The 11604-nt window shown below is 46.0% G+C and overlaps 1 protein-coding gene across 1 annotated transcript; it reads right to left on the bottom strand.

The window, feature by feature from the left end:
• Window positions 1–296: 296 nt before the first annotated feature.
• Window positions 297–10752, bottom strand: dph5 (diphthamide biosynthesis 5). The gene is made up of 7 exons (XM_035414698.1): window positions 10352–10752; window positions 8987–9111; window positions 7041–7149; window positions 4396–4516; window positions 2939–2978; window positions 1402–1505; window positions 297–968 (listed from the first exon to the last, which is right to left on the bottom strand). Exons 1-7 carry the CDS (start codon window positions 10484–10486, stop codon window positions 733–735), a joined length of 870 nt encoding a protein of 289 aa, XP_035270589.1. The 5' UTR covers window positions 10487–10752; the 3' UTR covers window positions 297–732.
• Between the last annotated feature and the right edge of the window lie 852 nt (window positions 10753–11604).

Below are 11604 nucleotides of genomic sequence, written 5' to 3'. Positions count from 1 at the left end.
GTGATGGAACGGATTCATCCATATACTGTACCATGGCCTGCAGCTGCTCGTTAATCGAAGACTGTGCACTTTCTGTGACATTCCATCGCGGCAGCACAGTGGTGTTCGACCAAATTCGGCTATAAAGAGTAACATCCAGCTATAAACCCGTTCCACATGTGGGAGGAATGCTACAGGAAACCAGCTGCAGTAAAAATGGGGTCTGATTTATATTAATGATAAAACGGCTCATCTATAAAACATAGAAAGCCCTGTTCTGAGTTGACAACGATGTATCGTTTGACAATGCACGAGAAAACAGTCAGCGCACATATGTTTATTAAAACAATGTATACATGTATCAAATTAAAAACTACGCAGCATTTATAATATTTGGAAATTGGACAATTTTAGGGTTAAAATGGGTTCATTTTCCAAGGTCAGCGTTCATTTTTCCAATTCAACCCAGATGAAGTAGGCCTGACATTTCTCCATGTCATTTTTTCATCTTTCATTCATCTCGGACTGCTGTTACTTTCTGACAGGACATTAATGATTCCTATACACGAGGCTAATTAACCAGTTCAGCTGCAAGATGATTAGTGAGGCTTTGGCAGCCAAACCACCATGCCCTGCCCTGGTTTGTTTGATAAAAATAACACTTAGGCAATTTCTGTCTCATACATCCTAACCCCATTCGATTGACGATTCCCCATTTTATTTTATGATCTTGTTCCCACCATTTTGTCTGAGTCAGGAGGTGTACGTGGAGCTATCCAGGGTCTTCAGGCCCTGTAAAGTGGCGGGCTCCACGGCAAACAGCCGGAGCATGTCCAGCTCCAGCGGGTGCAGGTGTCCCGTCACAATCAGCGAGTGCAGGGGTCCGCCCAGGTCACATGACGCCAGCTGGCGCAGCGACCCCGCCCTGATGGCCTGGTCCTCTGCCCCAACCCTCGCCAACCCCACGCAGATTGTGTCCTCCGTGAAGCCTGCGGGACAGAGCAGCAGACTGAATATCTCAGCAGTGGTTTATAATCAGGCCCTTTAGTCATGTTTCTCAATCCTGGGACTGGACACTGCATGAATCAATGAATCAGGTTTGACTGCTGTTAACAAAATACCCATTTGAATTCAAAACTCTCTCAACAATTACTTGGAAATACTTTGGAGAAACAAGACAAATGCAAGGGGCTATATCTATATGTTATTAAACTAGCAATTTGATACCTAGATAAGTTTAAGAGGAAATGGCTGACCATTGGTTAATTGGTAAAGCACATCCCCAGAATTAGGGTGAATTTATCCTGTCTCACTATGTTAACCTGGTCAGGCTCACAGTAACATAAGGTTGCTCAACAAGAGAGGCTACTGCTAAGCCTAGCTAGCCCTCAGCCACATGCAGAGAGGAACTGCTTTACTCACCCAGGTCCTCCTTCCTCTGCCTGCGGTTCTGCACGACCTCTAAGAGCTGCTCGGCCGCCTGGCTCACGCTCATGTACCTGGGGGGCTCGTAGATCTTACGGCCTCTGCGGAGAGGAGAGGAGAGGGAGGGAGGTGTGGGACTGAGCATGTGCAGTGATTTTCATTAGACACTGTAACAGTTAAGCTCACAATACTAGCTGTAGATGTGCTCATGCTATCGGTTTTAGCTCCTCCAGGTCTTACCACTCTCACCTTCCATCAACCTCTTTATGGAGGTCACAGGCTCAAATCAGGCTGAACACAGCCCTAGTACTCTTGACCAAGAGAAATCTCTTGCTGTATAAAGACATGCAGCTAAATTTGCCTCCAGATCTATGCTGGCCAGAATACAGGCACATGCTAATATGCAAATATTGTTATTACGATCCATCAGGGTGGAGGAGTTTCAATGGGCAGAGCCATCTCAAACCACGTATTCAGTCTGATATCGACAGTCTCTGTTTCACTTTTTCACCCTGTTCACTCTCTCTGCCCTTATGTGTCCTGTGTAGATGGGTCACTGAGTCGACCAGGCCTCCTTCTGCCTCCTTCTCTAGCCACCCCGCACCCCTCAGCCTCAGGCCTCAGCGTAGTGGGGGTGCACCCTTTTACTGTGCCCGTGACCTCTCCACGTCTTCCTGAGTGGTGAACAGCTCTGCCCATTAATTACCGTTCAGCAGCTATACAAACAGCAGAAGAAACCCATCTCCAGTTCCCCGTCCATTAAACACACTGCTGGCCTCTGCTAAGAGGAAGATATTTCCGCACAAGAAGTGTTCTGGAAAACTACTGGAAAGAGATTGGATTTTTTTTTTCTCTCTCACGGAAACATGATCATTGCACAGAAATGAAATTTTAACCAAAATCACGCAACATACGTTTATACCGTTTCCTTAAAATAACATGACTTACACATTACATCTGGAAGAAATTGCCCCTTTTCACTCTATACGAAAAATATGCTTTGGTTAACCCCCCTTCCTCGTATACATGACTTAATACTAAACTCCATTTGCTCTTTTTATGAACTGACTGGGTGTGCTCCGGTTGACAAAATGACTATACCACCTTGAGAAACTAGTATACAGTCCAGTGTAAATGGATAAACTGCATCCATTACTATACTGTAAAATGAATGATCTTTTTTCCCAAAATGAGCGTATCTGTTGAAGGCTGTGGCGTCAAACAAATTGAGAGTTTGCATTTAGTTACAAACTTTCTCTTGAAAAACACTCAGCCAGTAAACATGCAGAAGGGTTTCAGAAATTCCCTGGATCTTTCCCAAAGTCCACAGTGATAACAGCTCTTTAGTCCAAGCCAAACAAACCGCCCCAGCATCTCCTCGCTCACTGATGTGGATCTGCTCCAGGCACGTATACGAAGGCATGCAAAGTGAACGTCTGCAAAAAAAACCTCAAACTACTCTCATTTTTGTGACTGACAAGATATAAATCAGGAGCCCGATTCTTGGCACAGGGAGAAAGTGAGAGGGACTTACCTCAGTAAATTCTCCATGGACTGCTCTTTGACTTTAATATCTGGAAAACAGTAGCTGTTTTAGAGTGGTGCGCTAAATGTTTTGGCACTTTTTCTTGACTACTTCCCCCTCAGGCCATCCATGACTAAGGAGTTCTTTGAACACCTAACTGAACTTTTTTTTTTTTTTTTTACCCCAGAGTGCGGACAGAGGTTCTCTTCACAGTGTTTACACCCTGTTACTGGCACTCAATATCCAACTGCTGGGCGTGATGCTGCAGCACACACCTACCCAAATATTAATTTTCCATTTCAATAATTTCAATTACTGTACACCTTTGTGCCACCATACCTAAAGTCTGACACGGAAAGCTACAGGACCCACAGTGATAATTACTACACAAACACTGTTTAAGAAAAACAAAAATCATTAGAAAGTGACCTCCTCATTGTTAATGCATTTCTGGCGTCTCTGTCATGCAGATGAGCAGTCCTCACGTTGCCAGCTGACCCGGTGATTTATAAACCAATCGGCACGGCGCGCGCGGCGTCCGAGGGGTGGAGCCGAGCCGAGCGCGTCTGCTTTTGTCGTCTCCGGCGGGCATTGTCTCCGGTGCGCGCTGCGGCTGGAGGGGCGGGGAGGAGGCGCAGCTGACCCCGGGGCTGGCCGCGGCTCGCTAATGAGATCAATAAACGCGACGCTCCCCCGCACGCCCCCTCCCCAGCTGGGGACGCACCTGGGGCCGCACCGGGACGCTCGGGGGGGGGGGTTCGCCCTTCAGCCCGTCCTCATTATTCCAAACTACAGGCCCGCCGTCGCTGGGGAGCCCCGCCCGAGGTCCAGAGGGCAGAGCCTGCTCTTGTGCGGGGGGGGGGGGGGGGTTAAAAGAAGCTCAACCCGCGCAGATAAAAGTAAATTATGAGCATTCAGCCATCTGTGTCTCTGCTGTACATAAGGGCCCCCTGTCCAGCGCAGGAACACTCGCAGCGCCTCCTTTGTGGATGCGAGCGAGGGCTCTTTGATACGCCGCTGCGGGAGCCCGCGGTGGGGACGGCTCGTTTCGCCGCTCCGTGGTAACGGCGGTAACCGGGGTCCGGGCCGGGTCCCCCCCCGGGGGCTCCGTACGCGTCTCCCCGTCTGATTGATGGCGCTCGCCGTCACGGTTACACGCGCACCGCCGGGGCAATCTGTCATGTCACAGGCCCCGGGTTCGTCCCACCTGGAGCTGTGAGCTCACGCGCGCAGGCCGAGCGGAGCGCAGCAGGATAACGAGGGATCCAGAGACCCAATCCATCACAGGAGCGCTGACGCACAATCTGCTTTCACCTCAAATATCTACGGTCCACTACGCGTCATTAGGACAAAGTGCTAGCGCAGCGGGTGACCATATGTTGACGGTACTGTACTATGCTAACAGACGCTCAAAGTGTCACGAGACAAGGAAGAGTTAATTTGTCAGAGGAAGAAAGTACACTTACCCAGCAGACAAAGTGTGTGCAACCCATTCTCCCGGTTTCTGTGGATTTTGTCATAAAAGCTTTCCGGTCTCCAGGTGTCTGTCCAGAACACAATGGAAACAGTTTCTCCGAAGTTATACAGCTGGAAAAAATCCAAATGGCCCTTTGTTAATTGATTAATTAATTAATAAAAAAATAAATCCAACAAACGGTTTTGTAATACTAATGACTGTGGTTGTTCACTGTTAGATGCCAACATCCGTGTTCTGCAGAGAGACCCAAGTGTTCCCAAGATTTCAAAGACAGATTCCCAGGACTTGGCATGTCAACCCGAAACCTGGGAAATGTCACATGCACCAGGAGGGTGCCATTTTAACCTGGTCACTCAATACTAGCGTGAAGTGACACGAATCCCAACACAATCAGATATGAGAACAGACTGAAATGCGGGGCTTCATGGTCTCTCTGAAGACAGCAGGCCTCGGGTAGGAAGCGTTTTGTAATCTCTGTTGTTATAACCCCTTCCTCCAGAGGTGACAGAGGCCTGTGGGGTTGGATGTGGAAGTCCAGAGCACAGCGTGCAAGGCCCATCATGTTAAGAGCAGAAACATACAGAGAAACTCATCTAGACCAGGCTGCTCCACGCTCCTTATACAGTAAGTACCGCCCATTACTCACTGCTGTCAAATGCACTCCAAACATTTCCAAATGGTCTGGGGCTGTTTTTCATGGTTAGTTCCAGTGAAGGCAAATATTAATGCTACAGCATACAATCACATTCTAGATGATTCTGTGCTACCACAACAGTTGGGGGGAAGGCCCTTTCCTGTTTCAGCATGACAATGCCCCCAGACACACAGCGAGGTCCATATAGAAACGGTTTTGTCGAGAACAATTGGAAAGCCAACTGTGAGCCAGGCCTAATCACCCAATCAGTGCCTGACCTCACTAATGGTCTTCTGGCTGAATGGAAAGCAAATCCTTGCACCTATGCTCCAACATATAGTATAAAGCCTTCACAGAAGAGTGGAGGTTGTTATAGCAGCAAAGGGTGGACCAACGCCATAATAATGCTCATAATTTTGGATGAGATGTTGGATGTCAGGTGTCCTCATACTTTTGTCCATGTAGTGTGTGTCTAAAAGGAATTAATTGAGGTGACAAGTGTGGAAACTCTGCACAAGAATGTTCGTTGTTTGCCGGATTGTTTGCTTTCCTCAAGCGCTACTTCTGTATCTGTAGAAGGTTGGGGTGTGTGTGTGTGCGTGCGCGTGTGCATGTGCATGTGCGTGTGTGTGTCTGTGTGTGTGTGTGTGTGTGAGCAGTACTCTATCATCTTATAGAATGCCAGCACAAAGCGCCCCAGACAAGGTGCTTCCTGTTATTCACTGCGAGTTACGTCCCTCGGCACTGGAGCTGCACTGCAGTGGCATTCTGGCCAGCCTGCCAGAGAACATGTGCCTGGATCACACACAGCACAGCACAGCACAGGACACATGCACAGGACACATGACACATGACACATCTGAGCCTCTTCCAAGACCTCTCCATTACAGCACTGCCAGGCCAGCCTCTTTCATCGCTAATGAAACTGGATGAAGTCGTGGATGCTCTGATCGATCAAATGGCAGGAAAGATGGAGAGATGAAAAGGATAATTGGGGACATGGGGACACAGACCCACTCAGACACACACGGTTTATTTCCTGTCTGAGTAAGGCAGATGTACAGACAGACAGGACGACGCTCACTCAGACGCACACAAGCTTGACCCGGGCCAGCCCCTTCGCGTACGGCGAGCCCTTAATTGGAGCGGTGAAGCCCGGCTCCTCCGTGCCCCCCTCGCTCGTGGCCCTTTGTGTGCGACCGGGGGGGGGGCGGCCGATCGCGGGCCAATTAGCGCGTCCGAGGAGCGGCGGTAACGGCGGGCCCGGTTGCGCCGAACCCCTCGGTAATCCGCCGCGTAAAAAAAGGCCAGCTGCGCTCTGCCGGCGGCCCGACGGCGGGCCCCCGACGCTGCGGAGCGCGGGACCAGCTGGGCCGGGCCCCAGCGGCGACAAAGCCTGCGCTGACAGCTCAATTCACGGCGCCTTTATTAACGCGCAGGACCGCGCACTGGGAGCCCCAGCGCTCACGGGCTCATTCCTCACCCCGTACTTTTCACTCAGCGTAGCGGCACAACGGCCGCTGTCACTGGGGGACTGATGATGGACAGCAGCGCTCGGACACACACTGACGATGTGACACATCTATTTAGGGCTTCAAACGGCAAAACATACAAGAAAAGAATAATAATCTATTGCGTTGATGTGGCTCCTCCCAACTCAGATGCCCAAAGCACTTTAGCAAGGACTTCAGGTAATGGTCTATTCCTGCTAATTCTGGAAGTGCCCACGGGCAAATCACCTCAGAATCTTGATTTGATGTTTAATTTGAAAGGTGGCATGTACTGCAACACAGTGGCCCAGGCCAGTATCATTGCACTGGGCCACTGTTTTTTCTTACTGGTCTCAAGGGCAAACCAGGCCCTATAGGCCCACAAACACCATTTCTCCCATTCAAATACTAACCAAGCCCAGCTGGCCGTCAGACAGGAGAAAATGACAGGGTGCAAAGGCTGCTGGCTCACAGATACAGTAAAAGACACAGATGGAGACGGAGCCCTACCTGGAGCCCACAGCATCCAACTGCATTCATGATGGAGGCGTTGTGGATGACCCGGTATTCTATCCCAGCATTCACTGCTCTCAGGACCAGGTCGCTGTGGGTGGTGGCTCTTAAATATCCACAACAAATGAAATCCCATTAGCGAATGAACACTGACATAATGTACAAACACAACGCAGTACATGGTAATTGCAAATGCAGGCCTTTTAAATAGAAGAAGAGATACGTCTATTATTCCATCCATTGACCGATTCATTAGTTTGAAAAAGTGTCTGAGGTGGAAGTGCATATCACATGGTCAGTAAAAAAACGGCCGCTTGCACGGCTATCGATTTACATGCGTACGTTACAGTCTGAAATGGAAGGAGAGCCAGGCCCGGGCCCAGAAATGTCATCCTTGGCCTCGCAGCATGTCATTATAGCGTACCGAAACCCAAGCAGCGCCCCGAGCGCGGGGGCGACCGTGACAGGAAAAGGAACGCCCGGGCACGCCGCTCACTCATGTGGGCTTTCGGTGGTTTTGGGACGGAAAAAAAAAAAAACCCTGCTGAGCTCAGCGCTCCGTCGCTCCTCGCCGTGACTCTCGCATCGAGCTCGCATTCAAGTGGTTCTAGCAGATGGGAGCAGTGGCAAACTCTTTCCAGAGGCCTTTCCAGGGCGTTCGCGGCGCGCTGAAGTCCCGGACGAGCCGCGTACGCGTCTGCAGCTGGATCTGAGGCGAAGGTGCCGCGAAACCGCCACGTTGAGCCGTGCGGCGTTCTTCTCTGCGACCTCCAGCCCGAGATTTCTGCCGTTTTAAACTGTTCCCACTTAAGCCCGTACAGATGGGGTGTAATGATAAGGGCCATTCGCAAAACCTTTACCCTTTACATGAACACAGTAAAAGCACCCACTAAACACATGGGCAGGACATGTGTTTGTGATATAGCGCTAGATAAAACTGAAATAGCATGGGCGTCTTCACTAGGAGAATCGCATCTTCCCGCTCAAACCCATGATACCGCTGCCTCTGTTATTTTAAGGACATATTATGTATTTCTGTTTCAGTTTTCATTTCAATACTACCCATTATTCAGCTGTTTGCAATGTGTACAGAATGCATTTAATTTAACTGTTTAATTGATTGTGTCAACTGCATGATGTTAACAATAGGTTAAGATTGAACACTTTGCATTAATTTAAGTATTAGTATTATTAGTACTAACTACTATAACACTGCTGTGTCACGTGTGATGTGGTAGTAGCTGAGGACTAAAAGTTTCGGTGCATGATGGGATGCTACTGTTGCATGCTGCTGGTGACTACCAGCATTTAAGCACTTCCTCATTAGTTAGCTGAGAAGATAAATACATTATACGCAAATAAATTATTATTAATGAACTATTTCGCACATTTAGTGAAACTGGAAAAAGTTTAGTCAATTATTTATTATTCATCAATTGTATAGCCGAAATGTTAAACAATGACCACTTTTAATTTAAAAGTTATGATTAAATTTTATTGCCTTATTCATTTCTGTTACCTCAAGGTATGTGTTGATTTTGTTTTAGTTTTTTGACAATGCACTGAACTTTGAAATGAGCTACAAGGACCCATTTAATTTGAAAAATAGTCATATACAGCAATAGTACTTTTTAGTACAATAGTACAATTATAGTAGTAGAATTTACCCAGGAGCCTTTAAAAACAATCCTTTAAGCCTTTTTGGCTATGCTTACTGACCCTCTGAGTTTCCTGACAAAATACTAGGGACCCGCCATGTTTTTTTCCTGAGCTTCCACAGCCTGCAGATGCGCCCCATTTGAGCAGCCACCTGTGTATCACGGCCATTTAAAACAGAACCGCTGTGCTTCAGTCAAACACTCCTGAACAGTAGAGAAAAACATATGATGGTGGAGGATGTGCAAAATTTGGGACTGGAGACCCTTGCACCTCATGCTCCTTACCCAAATGGGTCGCCCACCACCAGAAATGCGACGTCGCTCACGTCCGCGCCCTTAAGGATCTCCTCGGCTTCCTGCTCCACCATGTCTCGATCCGCTAGGATCAGCTCACGTCCGTAGAACTCCTCCTATGGAGGCGATACAGCATCAGTGGATCAAACAGCCGAAGCGTGTGATTTGTTTTGCGGTGATGAATGGAATATAAGGAAGAAAACGGTCATTATTCAAGTCTTCCAAGAAACCACTGAAAGTGGGTAGTAATGTGTCCTCCTTCCAGACAGCAATTAATTGACTTGTTGAATATCAGTACCATAACATTCACATAAGTGAGCACTAAACCTGTACACAACGATGGCAGATTCTCCACAAAAAAAGAACTGTGTGGACATTGATTTTCATGCCTGTGTCAGTGATCTATGTCGACAAGGACATTACCAACAAAGTTACACAATATAGCCTACTGGCGGATTAAATAGCTCCAGTTGTAACCAAAGTCTGTGGTGGTGGAATGACAGAAGAACTATATGTACATTAATTGTGAACAGCCACAGAAAAGCCTGCCTGTTTTCATACAACCAAGAAAGAGTTCACGTTTCTTTTGCCTCATCTTCCTAGCAGGCTGGACAGAACATTTAGTGAGGTATACCCAGATATTCACAGTACGTGCTATATATATAGCAATTACTTGGAATCAGTGATCACTGTAGTATCATTCATTAGCATATAACAAAACATTAATCTCTTAACAATTTGGCTCATGTATCTTACCTTACAAAGAAATACACAAATACATTCCCCCTAGCACTGCAGTTTAACACTAGAGAGCTGCAATTCCCAAACAGCCAATTCTATCAATTTTAACAGAATCAATATATTAAAACAGTATATAACAATAATAATAACAACAATTATCGCGTACCAAGACAGAATTACTTTTATTAGGATGGAAATATCCAGTCAATCAGGGACTAAAATATGGAAAGTTGAGGTGACTGTAGGTCCAAATAAGGAAACTGCGATTACCAGCATCCATTGAACACACGTTTTTTATTCTATTTTAATTCTTCTCCCATGCAAATTAATCTCCCCGTGACATAGGCTAGAAGGCACAATACCTGCAATTAGCCTAATACACAAACATTATGCGCGTCTACTAAAGGTGAATGTTTACCGACTCGTTTGACACGAAAGCCTTAAAACAAATGCTACATTTCAGTGGTTTAGCTGTAACAGTCACAGGTTCTCCCTTACGTCGCTAAATGCTTGTAAGACAGTATCGATAAATTACTTTTAAAATGACAATTAAAATGCACAGCTTTCCAGCCATTCTGATTCTGCCAAATATTACGCTAAAGAGAACCAACCTACCAAAGCCTCTTTTCCAACAGTCAGTATGGATGTGTATGCTTCCAAGTAGACACGACTGCATTGTTTAATGATTTCGAGTCCCTTTACAGTGATGTCTTTGGTATCTCCCAAGCCAAGACCTATGAAGTATAGCATTTTATCAAACTGGAAAATTAGCCAGCACTTCTAGCAACGTAAAGCTGTCACCAGGTAGGCTAATGGCACTCTAGTTTTAGTTTTCACGAGCGCTTTGTGTGGTCTCTAAAAACCAATAATAACACTGTAGAATACATTATGAATTCATTTAGAAATTAAAAATTATTTTCTCCTTATTGAAATTTGTCACCGGTACATGCAGTTCAGAAACACATGCTTGAAATACTCTCTGAAACTCTCTGAAATACGTCTTGCCGCAAAGCAGAGGATTTTACGTCACCGTCGTATTCTTCTTCTGAAGGCAGTAGAGAAGAGGCAGGCGCAACAATTCGAAAGTTTGACTTAAACGCATGGTGCATTTAAATACAGCGTTGACAGTATTTATTTATTTATTTATTTATTTATTTATTGTCGTGTTCTGCGTCCAGACATTTTTTTTCAATGCAGTCGCGGTTTCTCTACAATCAAGCATTATAGCCTACCCAGTCGGAATTCCCAACCTGAGAATTGAAAGAAAGAACTTCCTTTTAGTCAATGTCAGTGCTGTTCTAGCTTATTTTTTATTTTAACATTTTTTTTCGAAGTGAAAAAAACTATTCTCTACATCCCTTGACAAGGTGTCACATATTTTTGTAGATGGATTTTGATATGAATGTATTGCGACCAGGAGTAGGAACACTAGGCTACGCACACAATGCGAATCTCCAAGATGATGTGGCTTAACTCTGGCTGCAAGGGCATTAATATAAATACATCTAGACTATTTAAAATTACTGCAGCCTTCTTCTTATTGGTCACTTTTTCTGTTCCTCTATTCTTGGGTCTCTTCATTCTCTTCAAGCTGAACTGTGAAAATTTATTGTGCAGTAATTTGTAATGTGTAAATGTTTTCTCTCCATTTTAGAATATCGGACAATTACATTGCAGTGATTAAAAAGATATATAATAAGCAGTCAAGTAGATGATGTATTAAAGTAGAGAACTAAGTTGAAAAGTAATGTAATCCTCAACTTAAATTTCATATGCTTAAATGCATGTTTTCTTGTATTAGAGTGCTAATGAGTATGCTGGACACACTCATATCACTGCCCCCTGATACACCCTCAGAGCAAAATAGA

The sequence above is a fragment of the Anguilla anguilla genome, chromosome 4 (assembly GCF_013347855.1).
Source record: "Anguilla anguilla isolate fAngAng1 chromosome 4, fAngAng1.pri, whole genome shotgun sequence".
Classification (NCBI taxonomy): Eukaryota; Metazoa; Chordata; class Actinopteri; order Anguilliformes; family Anguillidae; genus Anguilla; species Anguilla anguilla.
This window is presented reverse-complemented; position numbering and strand designations above follow the sequence as displayed.